Raw genomic sequence first — 23,895 nt, forward strand, 5'->3', positions numbered from 1 at the left:
GGACCTACTTTCTCTACGAGCAGTGCTGAAGAGCCGAGATTGACGAAGGGTTATGCAACATTAGGAGGATTGAAGAGGATATGTCATAGGTACAGTTTTAGGAGCCATGCACTAAGCTGTGGCTATTTGACACATTGGTCACTTTTACCATGCTTTATGGAGTGTAGGGGGGCCTAGCCTGGATGATCATGGTAGATCAGGGTGCACATATGATGGGTGGAGATCCATGGAGAGACCACTTGTATCCATGATCTCTAGGCTGATCCGGGTGAAAGCCTCAGTGCCACATGAGATTATCAGAGCTGAGATGAGCGCACCACCAATTGTAGTGGAGGCTCTTGCTAGATCAGTGTCTTTCATTCATAGCACATGGGAGCTACCACACAATAGATATGCACAACTAGCGCTTGAGTCATCACAACAACTGGCCTGTGAGGGTGATACTTTATGTTTTTTTGCACAGATGTCATCTTGGTTTGAGCTACATGGATTTACTCTGGATAGGCTGCCCCCTTTTCAGTATTTCCTGGATGCACCATCCCTCACCCTCACACATTTAGAGATTAGCAAGATTATCAGACATGATCTCATTCAACTGGATACTAGGAGCACTTGGCTATCCCCGTCACATGAGTTGCAGACGAAGATGGCTTTTTATCGAGATCATCTTCTCCGGACGACAGATGATGGGTTTATCTCACGTCCCAAGTATATGGACAGCCACACATCACATGGCATTAGATGTTTTATTGGTCAGCTTCATCTCACCAATTGGAGATAGAGACCGACTGATATAGAGGTATACCACCAGAGGAGAGAATATGCCAGATTTGCCAGAGAGCCAGAGACAAAGGAGCACTATATCTGCCGATGCACAACATACTATGAGATCTGCAGGAGTTTTCATTACTTATTTAAAGAGGGATTTGGCCCCTTTTCCCACATCATGGATTACTATGATCAAGGTGCCTAGGTCTATTCTTGCTGAAGATCCGTAGATTTAGAGAGGCTACCCTTATTAGGAGTAGAGGACCTGCACATAGAGGATCCATACACAGCCAGATCACTACCTTGTACAGAGGGACTATTCATGATGGCCCACCACAGGTTACCCAATCACACCCTCATTGGGGCATTCTTCTTGATCGAGCCATCCAACTTGGCCACTCACGATGCCCCAGGATGTGAGGATCTACGCACCGTAAACGAGGTCTACATCAAAGGCTATGGGGCATCATTGATCGACATCAACGACACCCCCCCCCCCCCGAGAGCTGACCATGGAGCACATGGAGGCCATACTAGAGAGATCCATGAGAGAGCTCATGGGATGATGAGAAAGTAAAGCTAGAGGAGCTTCAAGAGGCTCTCAGAGCACTCTCGTGGTAGTTGCCCTGGAGAAATGGTTTGACTCCCAGCTTGTTCCTGGGGTACTGGGAGGTGCTTAGACACATGACCTCTGTAGTGCATACCAGCACATTTTGCACATTGGGGAGATGCCTGATAGCATGAGTGAGGGCTTGATCTATCTCATCCCCAAGGAGGGGGAATTTCGTAACGAGATTCGGCAGTGGCGACCCATCACCATTCTCAACTCAGCATACAAAATTCTTGCAAGGCTCTGAGTTTGAGAATTCAGCCACTACTTGAGAGCATCATACATGAAACTTGGATGGGCTTTGTCAAGGAGCGTAGTATCCTTGACAACATCTTCACCTATTTGGAGGCGATCGCCCTCGCCCGCCTTCGAGGAGAGGTTGCGGTGCTCCTTCTCGAGTTTGAGAAGGCCTACGACAGAGTTGACTCGGATTTCGTCGAGGGCACTTTACGCAGGAAGGCTTTTTCAGATGCATGGATTGGAGGGGGGTCTTCTCTCTACAGGTGTGCTCACAAGCGGGTGTTGCGAGCAGGAGGTCGAGGGGAACGCTTCATGGTTACACGCTTAGTACGGCATGGCTTCCCTCTTGCCCCCTTCTCGTTTCTTTTTTACGCAGAGGCGATGAGTAGATTTTTGGCCTCACAAGAGGTTGGCTTGCGTGCCCTACAATTACCCATTCGCGGAGAGAAGCTTCTGGGACGCTGAGTTTGCTGATGACTCAAGCATGTTATTGGAGGGCTGTGAGGCCAATTTGCACAAGTGCACAACAAAACACCTCCACGCCTAACTGGAAGCCTGGGGAAGGCTTTCGTTGGATCTCTTAGACGCCCCTTACTTGGGTTGCGAGGTTAGCACCTAGCCATCAGAGGAAGATGTTACATTGGAGCTCGGCGAGGCTCTCTCTTGCTAGCAGGGCTGTTGTGGCCAACCAAGTGCTCTTGGCCACCATGTGGTACATCACATCTTGCTGGATTATCTCGAGTTCTTGTATCAGCCAGCTAGAGAAACTAATCAGGAACTTTTTGTGGACAAGGAGAGACGCGCAGTCAGCTCGGCCAAAGTCTCCTAGCAGGTCTACCTTACCTTGTTCTCAAGGTGGGCTAGGTATCATCGATCCAACACGGCAGAGTAGAGCCCACCTTGGGAAGCTCATTGAGGGTTCTTCTTCCAGGGGAGGAGCTCTTGAAAGATCTTTTGTTACATTGGATAAGAGACCGACTTCCACAGACGGGTGGCTGTTGGAGCCCGTCCAATTCTTGGATCTTCATAAAGATGCGCAAAGTGGGCCTGAGCAGGAGATGGGAGGACCATTGCGTGTTGAGCTTACTTCGGTCTTAGGAGCAGCAGAGGGGGGGACTTGAGGAGCACCAATCCACATGCATTGAGGAGCACTTGAGGCAGCCTCTTACATGGAACTTATTGGTCGCTACACAACAAGGTCACGTGCTTGGCAATAGACCCTATGTCTCATGGGGTCCCATGGCAGAGGGTCCAGCCCGCACCCTAGGAGACTGGTTGTAGTTTACAACACTTCCTCAGGAGAGTTAGAGCATCCAGTTGCGCGGCGCGAGGGGGGTCTAAAGCATGTGTCAGGACATTGTCGAGGCTATACCAATAGAGTGGCACACACCACTCGAGCCGGCGGATCCCAGCTGGATGGGGGCCTTTACTCGCCTTGAGATCCTCATCGCAATTCGCGCCTGATCTGACTCAGGCCTTTGTATGTTCTTTCAGGTTCAGCGAGAGGGTCGTCCCGACAGAGTTTCTACTAAGGCATCAGAGGGAGGACATCTATGCTTGATCCCGACCTGACAGGTCTTGAGACTGGACATTGGAGACTCTGGGCTTACGAGAGTCGGCCCTTTGTCGCGAGTGCAATGAGAACCTGGGCAATGGTTTTGACAGGACCCTTTTGCATCAGATGATCACCAAGGGATCCCATTTTTCCAGTACATAGCACGACCAGGGCGCCACATATTGGCTGCTCGGGGAGAGGTCTGCCCTACTGCAGCAGGTCACTGGCAGGAGGAGGGTCTCACAGCTGAGTTCCTGACACAATTTTGGGAAATCTCGTGGGACAATAGGCAGCCGAGGAGACCCACCATGTTCCAGTAGCTTGTTGCCCATCGAGCTACCACAGTGGGGAATTGGTTGGTCCACAGTGGCCATCTGAAAGGCTGTGCCACGTGTGACCACCCACTTGAGTCACAGAGGCATTGCTTATGGAACTGCCCCATGGTGCAACAGGTTTCGCTTCGGATTCTACAGCTGATGCTAGACATGTCATCAGCTAGTCAATACACTTGGGGTGGTGCTGCTTGGTCCACCCTCACGGGCTCAGCACTTTGTTTTGAGTTGTCCTCAGCTAGCAGGATGATTGTGATACAGGAGTGCCGCCCCACACTCCAGCTTGTCACAGAGCTTACGCCCCAGGTATGGAGCAGTGATAGAGAGATTTGCTGGGAGCTTATCTGCAACTTGACTCTATGGTTTATAATACATATGGAGAGCCCGTTGCTTCAGCATCTTCAAGGCCTACCCCATCCCACCGGTGGAGACTGTAAGAGATATATGGTTGGAGCTGATCCCCACACTTCGAGGTCAGTTTGAGAGGCAGGGCAGCTTCGTCCGTATGCGGGAGCTCCGTGAGGCATTTCTATGACTTTGGCACCTAGGGCCTTTCTACACAATGGTCCGCGGGGCCCCTAGATGGCACTACCGGCCACTTGTGTGGTTGTTTCCTCCTCCCATATCCTGATTTAGCTGTCATTGTACATATCTCATTTTCTCATTGGGAGACTCTCCCCTCATGCTGATGTTGATGGGGCAGGTTGTAGCCCAATAGGCAGTTTTATTAACTAATAGAAGGATCTTTTTCTTGGAAAAAAAAAGATGGATGTATCTACTTTGTCATGTAGGTTGACTTCGGCCTCTACATAACATTAATAGATCTTTCATTTTTCTTATTCTTTCTTCTTTCTCACTCATTGTAGTATGATTATAACCCATTGGTCATGCCACTTTGGCCCCCAACCTGGCTGAGTTCGAGTAAATGGAGCAAAAATTGTTCTAGATTCTTAGGTATGGTGGGTCACCTCTGGTGGAGTTTGCACTGAAGATTCAAAACACACAACAAAGACGACACCAATGGATAACTCTGGCCTCAAAGATTGAGACTTAACATGATATAGTACAAAACAGATTGAACACAATAGACTACAGCCAAGGAGGAAAAACCATTGAAATGTTCAACGGCAAGGGCTTTGGCACAAGAACACAATGAGTCCACATAGGTGTCGCTATCTTCTTGAGTGAGTTAAAGGGACTTGAGTCTTGAATTCAAAACCTTGGGATTATGAAGCACAAACCTCACCATCCGACTACCTCACTTGGACCGTTTTCAAAATTTGTTATTAGAAAGTTGATGATCTATAATGCCAAAAACCTAGGGTTGTACCTTGGGTGTCCTTAACATCAGGATCATCAACTCTTAATCCTGTTATTGGAATGTCATTGCTGGTCTTCCAGTAACTAGCATTCAGAAATATAAGAGCAGAGGAGTTAATGAATGGCCGATTATTTTTGGCTTGCAACATCACTAAGATGTCCTTGGAGGATCCTTCAAGTTTTTTGTTATAGATTTTCAGCTTGATAAAGTCATTTCCATTGAAATAAGATTCCCTGTGACATTCATTGTTAGAGCTAGCATCCACATTAAAAAGAAAATGCTTTCACATCAACATCCCAATTAATTTTTTCCTATCTTCTTGCAAGATAAATAGTTCTTCATGTGTGTCAAGATTTGAAATGCATTAAGAGAAGGGTGCAGCATGCCATGGTTTTGGTTTACGTTAAACAAGTATATCACCTTAGATATATCCATATGTATGCAGAATGTTATCACTTGCTGGTTAACAAACACTCTTGCCCAAAATGAAAAGGTTTTAAACTCTCCCACGTATTTTCTGAGATGCAATTGAGGTCTCTAAATGGCCTAACGTAAACAAGGGTGATACATTTTATGACTGCTGTTGGAGTCCTCCCCATGTTTATTGTCAAGCTCCATTGATCTTGCCTAACAAATGATGCATTCAATAGGCCTATGTTTGAGGCTCATACCCCTGTGCAATTTGAGTGTATTGGTGAGTGACTCAGTGATGTGGAAAGCAACCACGAAAACCTCTTTGTATCTTTAAGCAGAGATAAACACATGGAGCTGATTGATCATTGGCCCAAGATACATATGTGGAAGCATATATACATACACACTTATTGCAATTTGTCTGACAAAAGATTATATGTAATGTAAGAATCAAAATAGACAGAATGCACGAATACTAACAGATTAACAAAAAACAGTTGTCAAGAATTTTTTTGACTAGGTTTAACCTAGAGGTATTCATCTGGACTAGTACATGCGTGTGCAAAGGTGTTTTATAATTACATTTGTCTAGTCCCCTTTTGATCCGTTTTATCAACAAATCAGCCAGCACAATTGAGTAGTTTCTATGTGTGTATGTTTCAAAAGTTAGACACCAACATAAATTCCTTCTATGTAGGGATCTCTGTCTAAAATATATGCGCAAATTTTTCACGATGGATGCATAGCAAGCATCACTAAACTAGAATATCTTGCTGCAGCTGAAAATCTAGGTTCAATAAAAAAGGAGACCAAGACACATAGGAGCAAAATCATGCATAGCATCATAAATATTGGTAACCATAACTTACCTCCTCTCAACATATTGAACCACAGCGTGGGCAAACAAATGTCTGCTTGCAAACAGAGGAGAAGGATTGTTTGGCTTTAGATGCATCTTTGTTAGCTTTGCCTATCCTTTGTGATTCGATGTAGGAACAAAATTATGAGGGAATTGTCTCATTGTGAAAGTAACTATTGGCATATATCTAGAGTCGCTTCTAAAAGAGGAGGTTGAAATGATGGGTCAATAAGCCACAGGACACCACATAGCATGTCTTTTGATCAACCCTACTACCTGAGTCATGAAATTATACCATCCTGTTTGTGAAAGAGTCAAAACACTACCCCTGATAACGGAGAGCCTGCAGAGCAGAGCTGACAAGCGTGAAAGTGCCTGTGAACTTAAGCGAGGGCTTCATATTGTTTGACAACGATTGATCCACAGTGTCATAGGAGAGGATTTGCACGCCTTGCCATAAATGTGTCAAGTCTTCTGCAAACTTCAAGTGCCCATTCTCTGCTTGTGCTTCAACTGTTGCCGTCTCTGCCATATTTGGATTAACAATGTCCAGACCTTGTATCCCCCTGTGGCATAGGGAAAAAACCTGGGATTAAATCCTATTGCTTATACATAGGGATACTTCTCAATATGTGACTACCCATACCTTAGTTCTCATGCATCTAGTTTTGTAGGTTTGGTTTTGTATGGAAATGCATGAATTCCTTTCTCATTGTGAGTTTATCAATTAACTGAATATTCTGCTTAAGAAAATCAAATTTTGCCAGCTTGTGTCAACATGGTAAAGAAAAAAGATGATTGACTGTGAGCTTAAATATCTTTTCTGGTACTGATCTTAAAGATCAGAATCTGTGGCTGGCTGATGTTGTATAATAGAGCCAAAATCTTCTGCACAGTTTCCTTACATAATAGAAATGATAACGAAGAGTAGTGAGTAGGAGTAAATGATTGAAAAAGGTGTTCACTCAGTAAAGAATTGAAAGTCAAACTGATGGCTTACCCTCGACTTGGAATTGGCTGATCTTCCAGACCCACTAATACTTGAGGCACCGACAAAATTTGTGGGGCAAGCTCATACACAGAAACAATGACATCTCCATGTGTAATCAGGCCTCTGAAATCACTGATTTTATATGTGAGCTTATCCTCCCCCATGAAATTTAGAAATGGACTGTACCTCAACGAGGTTCCGACAACTTCAATAGTTCCATTTTGAGGAGCCTGTTACAAGATCACCATTAACATAAATCAATGACAAAACCATACAATCATTGAATAATATGACATTAAATAAGAAAGACATTCATGATGAGCCATAAGATGATTGGATTATGTGATGTAAACACTCCTGTAAGGCTTTCCAGAGGTATGAATCAAAGTATCTTAACTGAAACAAAGCACCAAGGGAAAGCGGTCTCATGCTGTAACTGCAAACAATTATACGAATTATCACTGCAGTTAATTTGCTTAGCCTTTGGTTGTTCCCTTTGACAATTTACCAAGCAAAAATCACATCTCGTATGGAGGCAAAATAACCAAGCCCGTACAAACATGAATTGGTCAGTAATTGGTCCGAAGTGATGCCTTTCCAAAGCCCATCAGATGTTAAAAGGGGCTCTAGAGTCTGGAGAAATGGTATTCTTTCAGGAAGCAGCTCTTCTTTGTGTGTCACGGGCGGGGCGAGGGTGTGTGTGTGTGTGTGTGTGTACATATGCTAAAAGACCATCATTAGAATCGAAGCCCATCTCTAGAGGTACAATTGGCAAGTTTGAGGGGATAGCTTGAAGGACTTCTAATCACGTATAGTTTGTTATTGAGTGAAGAATATATAAGTCTATTTATGATGAATTTGTCTCCAAATATATGAATATAGCCTGAAATATGAATCTATTTATTAGAAAACGTTGTATGAGTATAGCAAAGATATCTATATAGATTGTTGTTGTGGTCGCCGTTTTGATCGGTCGGATTTTCTGAGGATTGTGAGGACGAGACAACAATATGGTGATGGTAAGTTTGTCATCATACGGTCGTACGGTAAAGTACGATACGTTTTCATACGGAAATTAGTGTATTTCAAATTATATCAGACGATTTGGATAAGTACGGTGTGTTTTCTTAAAAAAAACTCTTTAAAACCATTAAAAACATCTGCAAATTACCTCATGACTTAGGACTATACCTAAGTCTAAGGTGAAACGGCCTAAAAAACTTATGGAAAATGACCTCGAGAGTGGGCACAAAGACCAAACACTCAAAAGTAACGGCTACAAATTTCAAAAGAAGAGGCTGCACCATATTTGTACTAGTACGGCCAAATGTATACTCTATGACATGGGCATTCCTACATCCTACGGAAACTTCCATGGGTGATGGCAGTGGTTCACCTTGAGACAAAAAATTATGCAGATAGCTCTGAGATGCTCTCTTTCAGACACTACGTTTATCCAAATATTGACAGTGTTCCAAAAAACAGACTTTTAGAAAGAGATCTTGAGACATCTAGGCAGCTAGAAGAGGCATGTGAGAGTAGATCATGGTATGCACAAATGACATAGTCGTTCAGGACACACGGTCTGGATACAGAGCAGCTCCCACCATTTCAGTATGGCCAAGGCTTACCATTTATATGCCTCTCGAACCAGGTCCTCAGACAGGATCTTTGGCGGTTACATATATCCTAAACACATGGATTACACCCACGCAACCTCTTCCACACTAGGTTCATAAAACGGCCACAATATACGGACACATATATGCGACATAGTGCTAGAGTGTGCTGCAGGATATGTAGAGATGGGGTAGAGAGTGAGGAGCACTATTTACACAGATGCCTATTCGGGGACAATATATAACCCTTTTCATACGACACCCCACAATACTATTGGAGTGGAGGGACTAGAGATAGCTGTGTCACTTCTTACTAGACATTCAGTGATATGGGGAGACTCTCCTCCAATCACCAGCACACTTCAGTGGAGGGCGACCGACACAATTCACAAAATCATTTCAGAGAGTTGCTCCAGTATCACCCATACATTCAGGGAGGGGTCACACTACACCAAGCAGTGATTGTTTGAGCTCATAGATGCCCTAGAACACTAGGATACCAGGCCTACACAGTACATCGCACACCCATCAGAGAGATTGGACTATGACATGATTAGAACAAATACAGGGAGACAGAGCGGGCTTTATCAAACCCTATTGCTATGCTACGGGGATTCTTCACTCTCTACCCACCTACGCATGCCATACTACACCCCCAATTTGGTACTGGATGGTCTTTTGCAAAATGCATATCATGGTTGTACGTGAGGTTGTACTCCTCACATCAGTCTATTATATTTTGTAGCATGTTATTTTGTCCTTTTTTTTGGATACCTGGAGGACACATGCATGTACACCATTCCTTTTTTTCTTTGGATATGTGCAGAGGACACACATGTACACCGATCTGTGATAGGCCGACGTTGGCCTCTAGAAGACTTAAGAAAAATTTCTTTCTATGGCCAATAAGCCTCCTTGGAATACATACATCTTTTGGTGATCACAGTCGACAAACGTGCTGAATTTTGCTCTTCAAACAAAACATTGCACCTTGCTTTCTGCTTACAACTCTACATTGGCATGGCTGTATTTCTTGTTGTATTGAGTCAGTTCCCACACCAGGTAAAAAAGGAAAAAATATACGTCATTTTATGAAGGAACGCGTACTCCAATACCTGTGTTTAGGCTTGTCTCAATCCCATGCCCCAGGAGCATGGCAAATAACCTTCTAGAGACGAGTAACTCATACTAAGAAAATTTTAAAGACTATATTTTCCAATATGGCATTTGCACTTGTTTAGTTTCCACACAAATTCGTCTTGGCAATGTCATTGTACAACTTACCTCAAAACGAAGTTACAAAGCATGGTAGAAACCAAAGAGCACACCTTACAAACTCCAAGCAAGGTCGGTGCACCATAAGCCACATGATCATTTGAAAGTGGATCAAAGGACACGAAGTCATTTTTCCAAGACCATACTTCATCTAGCATTGCAATCGGTGTTGTATCAACTGAAGTGCAAACGATTATAGCACAATCAGTGAAGATTAGATTCAGCATTGTCGGCCTCAACAAAACAACAATCTAACTAAATACTCATAGTCTTTTGATGCACATTCCACAAACACACACACAAACACATGAGAGGAATAACTATCCAGATAAATGAGTAAAATTGACAGACAAAGCCTTCAAATTTGAGATCTTTGAAATTCTTTTTGTTTGACTAATGAAGAGAATTTTCATCACTGAAGAAAGTATCCTTTATCTAATTTCAAACCATCCAGATAGTCCATCGTGCCTGATATACCAATCAAGTAATGAGATAAGGTGGCCCTTTCTTCAAAGAGGCAATTGCGTAGAAATCTTTTAAAAATACAAACTTGAAGGATAAGAAATGTTTCTAGAAATTGTGCCCCAATGCATGAATGTATCCTCTAGACTTATGCTTCCATTGTCTTTCTCTGACAGACACAAACGCATGCTTCCTAGGTTCGGGATTGGTGTTGAGTATGGTAGGTCGATGACACAGCAATATGCTTCTAAATATTTCAGGTAATACAGAGATGCACATGAATCGTCACCATACTCTCTCAAAGATATCTGTTGGAGAGAGCTCCACTGCATCTTCTGTTTGTCTTATTTCAATTCAGTCTAGTATATTGTGGTGACAATGTGGTTGTGCTTTTGCTATCGTTCCTTTCAAGAGTACACTTCTGCGTGTGAGACTTGGAGCACACTATTCTTGTTGCAATTCAATGAAATATCATGTAAGGGTGGATTATCTTGTTGTAATGGATTACCTACCCACCTGATTGGAGCTACCTATTAGTACTCCAATCACAAATACCTACCACCTTCTATCACACCCACTAATCACAACTACCCTCTTTTACTTCTTCACATAAAGTCATTCAACAAAATACTACTAGCCTGACAATATCCCTAAAATCTCAAAAGAAATCAATGACTTTAGTCCCATTCAAAGTACTTATTCACGTAAAGTCATTTAGCAAAATACTGTCAGTCTGTCAGTGTCCCTATCATCTTAAAAGAAATAAATGACTTTATTCCCATCAAAGTAACCTGTGACAAAGGAGCGGAGTAACTCCCCTCTTGTGTAGTCCGCACAATATCCCTAAAATCTCAAAAGAAATCAATGACTTTATTCCCAATTTCCCAATTAAAGTACTTCTTCACGTAAAGTCATTTAGCAAAATACTATCAGTCTGTCAGTATCCCTATCATCTTAAAAGAAATAAATGACTTTATTCCCATCAAGGTAACCTGTGACAAAGGAGCAGAGTAACTCCCCTCTTGTCTAGTCCGCACCGCACCGTATTCAACCTGCTGATTCATCGATACCTCTTAGAATAGTTGGCGCTAAACCAAAAGCTTTGAGGTAAAGCTCTAGTATCTGAGGAGTATCTGTTAAGTCCTCCTCCTCATCCACTTGGCATCAACAGCTGGATAGTTGACCAAATACCGTCGTGTCAGCTTACCTTTCACTTTCCTTTTCTTGTGAGCCAGAAACTGTTCAAGAATGAGTATCTCTTCAGTCTCTTCCACTTCTAGTTGCTCGTCTGGCTCCTTCCTCCTCCATCCACTTGGCATCAAGAGCCGGATAGTTCCTGAACTTGACCAAATACCGTCGTGTCAGCTTACCTTTTACTTTCCTTTTCTTGTGAGCCAGAAATTGTTCAAGAATGAGTATCTCTTCGGTCTCTTCCACTTTTGGTTTCTCGTCGTGCTTCTTGTCCACTGGCACTTCAACCTTGAAAGGTCTCAATAGACTCGCATGAAATGCATCATAAATCTTCCAAGTATCTGGTAACTTAAGTATGAAGGATACATCGCTTATCTTTTCTCGTATCTGGAAAGGTCCATAGTATCGCATACTTAGCTTTGGAAAAAGCCGCTCCTTACCCTTCCATTTTTGTTATCCTGCTTTCTCCAACCGGATTAGCACCCAATCATCCTCCTTTAAATACAAGTCATGTCGATGCTTGTCGGCTACTTTTTTGTGCCGTGCTTGAGACTTCTCCAAAGCCTCCCGTACCTTTGGCAAAAGCAATGTCTAGATCTTGTGTATACTCATATGCTTCAAAAATCGTATCTTTGGTACTCAGAATGGGTGGAACCTTTCTGACACCCTCGATAATCTCAAATGGTGCCTTCCTTGTAGACGAATAAATTGTGTTGTTGTAAGCAGACTCTGCCAAGGGCAAAACCTTTTCCCACTCAGTCTTCTGATCAAAGATGTATGAACTCAACAAGTCTAAGACCATTGAATTAGCTATCTCTGACTGCTCATCTGTCTGTGGATGAAACGAGGACAAGAACTTAAGATGTGTGCCTATATTCTCCCAGATTTCTCTCCAAAACAAACTCGTGAAGCGGATATCTCTATCTGAAACTTTAGATTCAAGTATACCATGTAATCTAAAAATTTGTGAGACAAACCTCTTTGATTGTCTACTTTACCAGAATAAAGTGAGCTTGTTTACTGAAACCATCTATGACTTTCCAAATGCCATCATGCCCACTGTGAGTCTTTGGAAGATAAAAAATGAAGTCTATTGCTATACTTTCCCAAGGTCGGTTAGGAATGGGTAAAGGTTGTGGGAGACCAAGTATCTTGTGCCGGTCGACTTTGACCTTCTAACATACGACGCAACTGCAAACAAACCCATCCACATTATATTTGAGCCTTGGCCAATAGAAATATGTCTTCATACCTTTCAAGGTGCTTTTGATGCCTCTATGCCTAACAACAGGTGGACTATGGCACTCTATCATGACCTTGTTCCTCAACCCCTAAGTAACTAATGACATTGTCTTTCGCATTAAAGAACCTTCCTTGAGAGCATAGCTTACAACTGTCTCTCCACTCTACAACCAATCAAAGAAGTTTGCAAAATCTGGATTTGTGGCGTACTGATCAGCCATATCCTTGAAGTTTTGACGGTGTATCACTGAAATAGCCAATATTTATGGCTTTCGAGACAACGGGTTTGCCACCCAAGTTTTTCTTTCTCGTAATGTGGACTATCGGAAAATGAAAATGGGACAAAATGTTTGCCCATCTTATCCGCTTATCCGAAAGCTGTTCTTGGGATAGGAAGTATCTCAAACTCCAGTGATCGGTGAACACTAAAGTTTGCTCTGAGTAGAAAATGGCGCCACTGAGTAAAAGTATGTATGACTACCAATAGCTCCTTCTTGTGGATTTGTGCAACTGTTGCTAAATTGGCTTTATCTTACAGAAAAATAATTCTAAATGAATTATTGGATTTATAAGTGAGAGGGTTTTCTCGCTTGGAACACCAAGGAAAAATAATTCTAAATGAATTATTGGAATTCTAAGTGAGAGGGCTTTTCTCACTGGAGACATCCAAGTATAGAGTATTCCTAGTGCGTCATTCAAAGTAATGACGGGAGCACTGAGAACGGGAATATCTGTAAGGCCACCAGGAACGGGTACTTCTGATGCGTCACATCGGATGGGTGATAGGGAGCATCGGAAAAAAGTATTCGACCATCCGGGAACGGACATCTCTGATGCGTCAGAGGATGGGTGACATAGAGCATCGTGAAGGAGATTGTACCGTAAGTTCGGTAGGAAAGGACTAGGTGATGGGTATTCCTGATGCGTCACAAGGTGGGTGACGGGTGCATCGGAAAGGGAATATCCATAGTTGGGAGGAAATTCCGAACTGTGTTAGAATTGTGCACAAGGAAAAAGCAAGCACTTGAATGAAGATGGGTTCAGAGGAAACTTTGAGGAAAAACAGATGCTTTTTGAGAAAGCGGGATTACTTTTCGGGAAAGTAGATGCTTTCCCACGAGGAAGTCTATGTCTGCATTGCAACTGTGCATGTGATTGCATCCAGGGACGCCTGGGAAGTGCTGTGAAAGCATTGTTTTTAACTTATAAGGTTTTATTGAGTTTTTGGGCAGGTTCAGTCTATTTTTAAAATACGCCGGCCACCCACTTAATAAGTGGACAGCCATCTGATAAATAAGGCAACAGATCAGCCAACGTTTTCTCTCTCTCTTTTTCTGGCAGAACATAAAAAAAAATGAAAAAAAAATTTATAAAAAAATAATAATAAAAAAAAATGGCCGCGATCTCAACGCGAGCAGCTATTCGTGCCCGTGGCTAGGAGCTATAAAAGCATCACATGCCCTCACTTAGAGGGGAGGACCAATCTTTGCAAGGAGGAGATGCTGCTGCAGATTTCAGCCGTAAAGAAGACGTCGCCGGTGATGCCCATGGCTGCCCCAAGTGTACCAGATGTTGCCAAGACCCAGTGCGCGAGTTCCCTCGTGAAGAAGTGCCTACGAAGCGTGTTTCAATCGCGACAAGTTGCTGTTTTTCTCTGTTTTCAGTCCATAAACGTCGTAGACGGAGCTGATTTACGAGAAGGAACCCGAGAACACACCTCTTTTGTGTGTAGGATTGGAAGAGAGGATTTTCTATGGAGAGATCTCTTCCGGGGAATTGCTTTTCGAGAACGGAGTTGCGTTTCGAGCGTCGAGACTTTGAAGGTAAAGATTTTCATGTTATGAAATCTGAGTATTTGTTTGCAGGTGTACTTCCTCTTAGTGAGGGAGTAGGAGCAGAGGAAGGTATGAGCCTTTGCAGGAGAAAAGCGCTCTGAGGAACTAGAGCCAGATCAGCCCAAGGGTTTCGTACCCGAGTTTGGGAAGTAGATCCACGGATTGGAGAGAGGTAGTCTCTCAAGTTGTGATCCGGAAGTTGGGATTCCCAAGTAAGGACTTCGTGTCCGGGAAAGCAGAGTTGTTCTGCGGGAAGAGGACTGTTGGAGAGAGAGTTGGAAAAGAGTTGCAGGGATGCCATGCCCTGAGTCTGGAAGGTGAGGTCCATAGGCGAGAACCTTGATTCTCGAGGAATTGGAATAAGGAAAGGAAGTTCCTTGGAATAGGGTTTTGCCCTAGGAATCGGAAGCTGAGGCTTCCGGGAACCATCAAGTCTTATTCTAGAACGAACGTGGTAATACATTCGATTCAAGTGCTTGTATAGACTTCTCCTCAGTAATAAAGATACTATTACGGGGGGGGACCAGCCCATCTTCTGGTCCCCAGTACTGTGTCGATCTTCTCACTCTCTATCTCCCTCTCTATTTATTTCTCTCTATATGCTCTGGCTTCAGTAATAAGTGATAAATCCTATTTATCCGAATGTATTTTATATTGTTATGCGCTCCCGTTTGTGACAGTGGTATCAGAGCATGGTCTCCTCTCTGTCTCTGTAAAGGAGGACGACTCTGGGAAGATATGGGAAGAAGCCATGACAAGCCAAGAGAGAAGTAAGCAGGCGGAACCCTAAGTCCTGCAAGGAAAAGCTCGCAGAGTTGGAAATTTTTTTCTCTCTGCAAGAAGGCGACACAAGATTTGGGATTCTCTGAGAAGGCGACAAGAGCATGATGCTCAAGAACCTAGAGAATCCAAGGAGCGGAATGCTCGAGATCCTTCAGAATCCACAAGATATCCATGAACATCAATCCAGAACCATAGCGAAGAAATCCCGTCATCACGGGAAGGATATGAAGAGGGTCTCTAGACCTAGAAACACTCCAGTCAAGTTTGATACTTTTGACCTAAGGGAAGATTTCCTGAAAGCTACTGCTTTCATTCGACAGTTTGAAGTTGCCTTTGCAAACGGCAATTTCTGAGAAGTATCGAAGGTGAGGCATGTGACCAAACACCTCAAGGGGATTGCAAGTACTTGGTGGTATACCAAAGCTCTGCAAGGAACTTACAACAACAATTCAAGGCTGAATTCTCCGACAAATTTTTTTTCCTCTACGCTTTGAGGAAGGCATTCAAGGAGATTGGGATCGGTTTGCCTAATAGGAACACGAGCGAGTCAAAGCAAGTAGTGGTTCACTCTTGCCAAGGTAGCTCCATTCTTGATCCTCTCTGAGGAAGGAAAGATGAACAAATTTAATGAAGGACTTTTGCCCGAATTTTGTAAACGCATCTGCAAGATACTTTGCAGCAGATGGTGGAGTCAGCAATACAAGCTGAAAGTGTACACCTCAGTGTACATAGAATCTAATCCCCACAGTGGGACGGGAACCATTGAACACAGAAACAATGAATTTTTGTTACCTCTCCTCGAAGGATACATTGCTATCCGGAGAAAGTTTGGAGTAAGGGAATCAATCTAACTCGTGAGATTTTGAACAAAAGACCCTCGAACTTTAAGTGAGAGGGCAGGTCTTTGATCAAAGTTAAATCTTTGAGGAACTCATAAACTGCGTATTGCTTTTATGCACAAGATATGCATGTGTCTAACCAGGACAATCACTCTCAAGTGTTTATGAGAGTCGAATTGAGTGAAACATTGCTTTATGCGATGAATTGGTTTGCTCAACCATCCGGAAGGTCAACTATTGATCTCGTATCCGGTAGTTCACCAACAAATTACGTGCTATTGCGGGTAGGACGGCAGAAAGGAAGGAACCATTCCAAGATTTCAACCAAAGAAAAGCTTTCACTAAGCTTGAGGACCTTATGAACCAACACCCCCTACCCGGTAAGGGAAGATATGGTAGTGCTTTTTGCACAAGTGAATGAAAACTCTCTTTACGAGGGAAGGAACCAACGATGACTACGGCCTGTGCTCCAGGAATCCAAGAATTATTTGATGAGCGGGTTTTTCTCTAAGATCGAGCCAAGGGATCGTCAAGTTGAGCGTCTTCGCTCTAAGGATCTTACGAAGGGAAGGAAATTTCCCAAGTTCACCGAAACTCTAACACGGCTTAAGAATTATGTACACTTTTGAGTACATGGATAACACACGAAGATGCAGACCTATGCCAGGAACTAGACGGGAGTTTGTTATACTCTCTTGAGCGCCTTTTTGCGCGCAAGGATATTCCGACACGAGAATCTCTATTTGAGATGTGTTCGATAGAAGGAATTTGAGTTTCTCTACGGAGAAGAGATTTTCTGATGATCGTTGATCATTGAGTATGCTATGTGCTTTTACCATTACAGAAGCAACTTTTGGTTGCGGTATATGTTTCTCCATGAGCAGGTCAAGTAGCATTTACACACTACTGGAATAAATTCGAACTATTATGTTCGTAAGAATATAGCTCACCAACCGTTTCAAAATGGTAAGAATTACATATGGGAGAACATCCCTGAGAATCAAAGAAGGTTCGCTCTATTGTGAACCGGGTTTGAACGTACGTTCAGAAAATGCTATGGCTAGAATCCTATCTGCCTGAGATTTTGCAAATCGTTATTGATGCTCGCAAGGTGAATCATTTTTTATGATTTTGTAACGAAGAGACGCTAATGGGCGTCGGGAAATCACTGTTGGTGGTAATAACTCGCAGGAGGAAAAGATTGGAAGGAAGTGCCGCCGTGCACAAAGAATCTTCGGATTGGAACCGTCCGCCTACGTTGAGCAACGGCCCCAAACAAGAACCTTCTTTAAGGTGATCGCAAACTTTGTTTGTGAAAGAAAGACATCGAGCTTAATGCTCTATGACTTGAGCATTCCCTATGTGGGAGGACACAAGAGGTTTAATACCCTCTAGACTAACAGCGCAGGATTATGCGCAAGGACAGATACCTAGATTGATTTCTAGGAGGATTATTCTTCTCGGATTGAGAAGGTGGAATTGAGTTAACAGACTCTCGAATGAGGAAACCTTCGATCTGTTAGAAAGACGCGAATGACGAGTTCTTTCACGGCTCGTAAGTTTGATGATGGTGAAGGATATCCTCGAGGTACTAGAGGAAGGACATGAACCGGTAAGCTAAGTATTGAATTATTGAATTTTTGAATTTTTGTTTAATTTAAATTTTAAGTTCTCTTTTGAGAAAGGACTAGCTCAACTCACCATTGAGCAAGATTTGGAATCTTTCCTGTTTTTCCCCGGCAGTTCAGTTGGACCTCTACAGTTGAGGACAATTGTTTATAAGTGAGAGGGATGTTGCTAAATTGGCTTTATCTTACAGAAAAATAATTCTAAATGAATTATTGGATTTATAAGTGAGAGGGTTTTCTCGCTTGGAACACCAAGGAAAAATAATTCTAAATGAATTATTGGAATTTTAAGTGAGAGGGCTTTTCTCACTGGAGACATCCGAGGACAGAGTATTCCTAGTGCGTCATTCAAAGTAATGACGGGAGCACCGAGAACGGGAATATCTGTAAGGCCACCAGGAACGGGTACTTCTGATGCGTCACATCGGATGGGTGACAAGGAGCATCGGAAAGAAGTATTCGCCCATCCGGGAACGGACATCTCTGATGCGTCACATCGGATGGGCGACATAGAGCATCGTGAAGGAGATTGTACCGTAAGTTCGGTAGGAAAGGACTAGGTGATGGGTATTCCTGATGCGTCACAAGGTGGGTCACGGATGCATCGGAAAGGGAATATCCATAGTCGGGAGGAAATTCCGAACTGTGTTAGAATTGTGCACAAGGAAAAAGCAAGCACTTGAATGAAGATGGGTTCAGAGGAAACTTTGAGGAAAAACAGATGCTTTTTGAGAAAGCGGGATTACTTTTCGGGAAAGCAGATGCTTTCCCGCGAGGAAGTCTATGTCTGCATTGCAACTGTGCATGTGATTGCATCCAGGGACGCCTGGGAAGTGCTGTGAAAGCATTGTTTTTAACTTATAAGGTTTTATTCAGTTTTTGGGCAGGTTCAGACTATTTTTAAAATACGCCGGCCGTCCACTTAATAAGTGGGCAGCCATTTGATAAATAAGGCAACAGATCAGCCAGCGTTTTCTCTCTCTCTTTTTCTGGCAGAACATTAAAAAAAAAAGAAAAAAAATATTTATATAAAAAAAAAAAACGGCCGCGATCTCAACGCAAGCAGCTATTCGTGCCCGTGGCTAGGAGCTATAAAAGCATCACATGCCCTCACTCAGAGGGGAGGACCAATCTTTGCAAGGAGGAGATGCTGCTGCAGATTTTAGCCGTGAAGAAGACGTTGCCGGTGATGCCCATGGCTGCCCCAAGTGTACCAGATGTCGCCAAGACCCAGTGCACGAGTTCCCTCGCGAAGAAGTGCCTAAGAAGCGTGTTTCCATCGCGACAAGTTGCTGTTTTTCTCTGTTTTCAGCCCATAAACGTCGTAGACGGGGCTGATTTACGAGAAGGAACCCGAGAACACACCTCTTTTGTGTGTAGGATTGGAAGAGAGGATTTTCTATGGAGAGATCTCTTCCGGGGAATTGCTTTTCGAGAACGGAGTTGCGTTTCGAGCGTCGAGACTTTGAAGGTAACCATTTTCATGTTATGAACTCTGAGTATTTGTTTGCAGGTGTACTTCCTCTTAGTGAGGGAGTGAGCAAAGGAAGGTATGAGCCTCTGCAGGAGAAAAGCGCTCTGAGGAACTAGAGCCAGATCAGCCCAAGGGTTTCGTACCCGAGTTTGGGAAGTAGATCCACGGATCGGAGAGAGGTAGTCTCTCAAGTTGTGATCCGGAAGTTGGGATTCCCAAGTAAGGACTTCGTGTCCGGGAAAGCAGAGTTGTTCTGCGGGAAGAGGACTTTGGAAAGAGAGTTGGAAAAGAGTTGCAGGGATGCCATGCCCCAAGTCTGGAAGGTGAGATCCAGAGGCGAGAACCTTGATTCTCGAGGAATTGGAATAAGGAAAGGAAGTTCCTTGGAATAGGGTTTTGCCCTAGGAATCGGGAAGCTGAGGCTTCCGGGAACCATCAAGTCTTATTCTAGAACGAACGTGGTAATACGTTCGGTTCAAGTGCTTGTATAGACTTCTCCTCAGTAATAAAGATACTATTACGGGGGGGGGACCAGCCCATCTTCTGGTCCCCAGTACTGTGTCGATCTTCTCACTCTCTATCTCTCTCTCTATTTATTTGTCTCTATATGCTCTGGCTTCAGTAATAAGTGATAAATCCTATTTATCTGAATGTATTTTATATTGTTATGCGCTCCCGTTTGTGACAGCAACCCGCTTTGATCGCGAAAACATTCTACTCTTATAAGCTACAGCATGGCCGTCCTGCATTAAGACCGCCCCCAGACTGCGTCCACACGCATCACGATAAACAAATTATTTTGCAAATCTGGTAGAATCAACACCAGATCAGTTGTCAATTTCTCCTTAAGAGTCTTCAATGTGGCAATTTTCGATGGTCCCCAAGTAAATGGCACTCCTTTCTGAGTCAAAATGTGGAAAGGAGAGGCAATCTCCGCAAACTTTCGAATGAACCGCTTGTAGTAGGAAGGTAAGCCCAAAAAATTGCGAATGTCATGTACATTCTTCAAATCTGGCCAGTCTCTAATAGTTTTGACTTTGGCCAAGTCCATCTTGACACCCTCCGGAGAGACGATGGGTCCCAAAAAGTGTATCTCTGGCGAGAAAAACTTGCTTTCCCATTAACTACCACTCTATGTTGCTGTAATGCCTAACAAACCCGTAAGAGATGTTGTCTATGCCTGGCTTCACTCTTGGAGAATAACATGATGTCGTCAAAAAAGGCGCCCACAAATGACTGTACTCCCTAAAAATCATGTTCATCATCCTGTTGAATGTTGCAGAAGCATTTGTGAGACCAAAAGGCATGACCAAATACTTGTACAAGCCGAAGAACGTCCTAAATGGGGTCGTTTATATATCTCTAGGAGTGATGATATGATGATAGCCACTTTTCACGTCGATTCTGCTAAAGCGTGTAGAACCTTGTAACTTGTCCGGTATATCATCGATCTTGAGTATTGCAACCTGTTCTTGATAGTGATTTTGTTGAGAGCTCGGTAGTCAATGCACATTCTAAAAGATCCATCTTTCTTTAGTGCAAAAAACATTGGCGAACAATAAGGTGATGTATTGGGCTGAATTAGACCCTTTTCCAGAAGCTCTTTCACTTGGTTCATAATTTCCTCATTCTAGGCTCTACTTAGTCTGTAAGGAGGTCAGTTTGGTGGCGTGCTACAAGGAATCAAACCCATCGTGTGATCTTCAGGTCGCTCTAATGTTACATCAAGAATAATATCTCTACCCTCCTCGTTCTTCAATGTTGCATTTCCTGCCCTGTAATCGACCACGATGCCGTTCTTGTGGTACCAAGGGATTCAAAAAGGCCTATGATAGGTGTAATGGCAACATCCCGGACTGGTGCCGCTAGAACTGCTCCATCAGTGGTACCATTTCCTCGAGCATGATTCCAAGTTGAGCTGCCAATTCAATCAAAATGAAGTTGGCCTCGACTCCTCTGTCAAAGAAGATAAGGACTTCCTAATCTCGTACTTTGCCCTACACTTTGTAGAGCTCCATACTTTTGCCCATTTGTTCTGGGTTGGTCCCCTTAAAGTCCTGAATCAGTCTTGCTTTGTCTTCCCTTCTTTGCTCGTTCCTTTGACGCTTTGAAACTCTCTAGCTTGTCCTTGGCTTGATCATTGGACGCTTTGTTAGGGCACTTCGCATATACTTGCCCTCTTTGTAGTATTCAACTCGCTGCTCGATTGACAGTCTAGGGCCAGTTGGTTTCTTCTTTGTTGCTCTCCCTTCTTGTTACCATTGATTTGGTTTGGCCCCCGTTGAGCAGACACTTGCTTGATCCTTGGGTATACTAGTGTGCCAGCGTGCATACCGAATCCTTGCTTGGCATGATCCATGAGTCGCTGAATGGAGTCCACCTTCTTTTGCACACAGTATCGCCAGATCTCCTTGAGCAAACCGCAACAAAACTGCTCAGCTTGTTGTTTAAAGGTCTTGAAGGACAAAGATGGTAGAGAAGTATCTCAAAACCTCTGGCAGTAGTTGTGGAAGGTATCTTCCTTGGTAGTAGTCGTGGAAGGTATCTTCCTCTGGCAGTAGTCGTGGAAGGTATCTTCTTTGGTCATCCGAACATGGTTCCATGCTGTGATAACATCCTCTTCGTATTCTTTGGTGAGCATGCGGAGGTGAAAACTTGTTTGAACTTTATCCATGAGTTGGGTGCTTCCTTTTGTAAAAGTAGGGTTGACCATCAAGTCTAGGCATTGCTTTTCAAATGGAAAGATGCTCGTTGTACTCTAGCGTGTCCGAAAAAGCATCCTCCCAAGAAAACAATGTCGAACTGTTGTATGAAAGCAAGATCTTTGTGGGTGTCTTAATATCCCGAAAAGGTGTCGAATTTAAGGACTCTTCTTGCTCTTTTGAGTCTTTCTCCGCTTCCGGTGCTTCTCGTCCTCCCTACTAGAGTTGGAATAAGAGGAACTCTCAGAGCTCTCTAGAGATGAAGATGAACTGGGATCATCCTCAAAGCATACACGCTTCTTGGATCTGCTAACAGCTTCAAATGTAGATACCTAACCTAGGTAGCCGGGGTAATCTGCTCCCCGCAACTTTTCTTTTGAGAGTAGTTCGAAGACTTCATGACTTGATTGACCTGTTGCTCCACTACACTGTCAAGCTCATCATGCGAGTACAGTCTTCGCTTATCTGCACTCTGCTTAGATTTTTGCTTCATTGCCGACTTGAGAGGTGAGTGAATGGCCGCCTGCCAACCCGAATGAATCTCGTCAAGTAGATGATTCTTAAAAAATTTTGCATATTGTGGATCCTTGGTGTATTTGAGCATCTAGTTGGCATAAATGTCAACCTGAAGGTGTTGTTGGGCTTCCCTCATTTCGAGGTTGTTTGGCAGAAGAGGGCCGTACTCAGCTCCAGAGTCTTCGAAAGACGTCCAACTCTCGCTAGATCCTTCGTTGGTTTCCTCATTCAAGAGAGTAGGTATCATTGCCTCCTCCCAATTAAAATCACTGTTGAATCCATGTGTGTTGCAAGAAAAGGGATCGGATCCTTCGTAGAAGAAGAATCGTTTGAGCTTTGATACCACTGTAATAGACTTGAACACTCCAATTCGAAGATCTACAACAACACACATGAGAAGAACTGAAAACAACTAAATAGAACCAAAAGTAGAGGGAGAGAGAAGAGGGGACACAACAAGGTACGACGGAGTTACGCGCCCAAATAGACTGGCCTCAAAGACTGGTACCCCTTCTCGGTATTTCTTTAGTCTTATGCTTCAAAGTACAATGTCCGAGGGTCCTCCTCTTTGCGCTCCCACGCAAACCTGAGCAGAAGTGAGGCCCTGTGCACACTTATATATAGCCCTTGGCCAAACTCAAAAGCAATTACATGAAAAGTTGCAATTCTAGAATCTTTTGGCTCCAAAAGCAAGCGCTCCATGGGATGTACGTATGTAGCTTCCACATCATCACCCATTCACAAACCGTGCAGTAAATCACAAGCGTCCGTATAACCTGCCAGGTTAGCATCCTCTATGCAAATTTGGGGGTCTTGCTTTATTTAAAAGGTTTTAGGCCCCTCGACCGAGTTCCATAAGTTGGGATAGGTTAGGTTTTTAAACCTAACCCTTTCTGGGCCACTCGGCCATAATCTGCACACTGGTAGAGCTTCTTCTGCTTCTTTCAGAGTGTTACAGACACTCTCTGTCCGGGGTCTGTCCTCTATGATACCTACTATGCTCCACTCCATTTATATGCTCCTTCTATTAGCAATCTATCGTCATTAGACACATGGCTCGTAGCCATAGGTGCCACTCACCGCATGACTCACAATGATACCATAAGGTTGGCCAAAGCTTATGGGAATGTGGAAATCAAACTCTCGAATGGTCGCAAGGCCACCGTTCCTAATGTCTATCATGTTCCAAGGCTTGCTATGAATCTCATCACTATTGGTGAGCTTATGGAAGTAGGCGTC

At 43.5% G+C, this 23,895-nt stretch overlaps 1 protein-coding gene across 1 annotated transcript in view; it reads right to left on the minus strand.

Moving 5' to 3' along the window:
• LOC147449733 (protein GAMETE EXPRESSED 2-like) overlaps positions 1–23,895 on the minus strand; it is a 94,758-nt gene that overhangs the window by 46,159 nt on the left and 24,704 nt on the right. Inside the window, exons 4-7 of the mRNA XM_086522098.1 lie at positions 10,038–10,162; positions 7,100–7,320; positions 6,426–6,665; positions 4,836–5,059 (exon numbers count right to left, since the gene is read on the minus strand). Of these exons, the coding sequence (XP_086378224.1) occupies positions 4,836–5,059; positions 6,426–6,665; positions 7,100–7,320; positions 10,038–10,162 (810 nt within the window). The remainder of the gene's footprint in view (positions 1–4,835; positions 5,060–6,425; positions 6,666–7,099; positions 7,321–10,037; positions 10,163–23,895) is intronic.

The sequence above is a fragment of the Adiantum capillus-veneris genome, chromosome 10 (assembly GCF_014529385.1).
Source record: "Adiantum capillus-veneris isolate H3 chromosome 10, ASM1452938v2, whole genome shotgun sequence".
Taxonomy (NCBI): Eukaryota; Viridiplantae; Streptophyta; class Polypodiopsida; order Polypodiales; family Pteridaceae; genus Adiantum; species Adiantum capillus-veneris.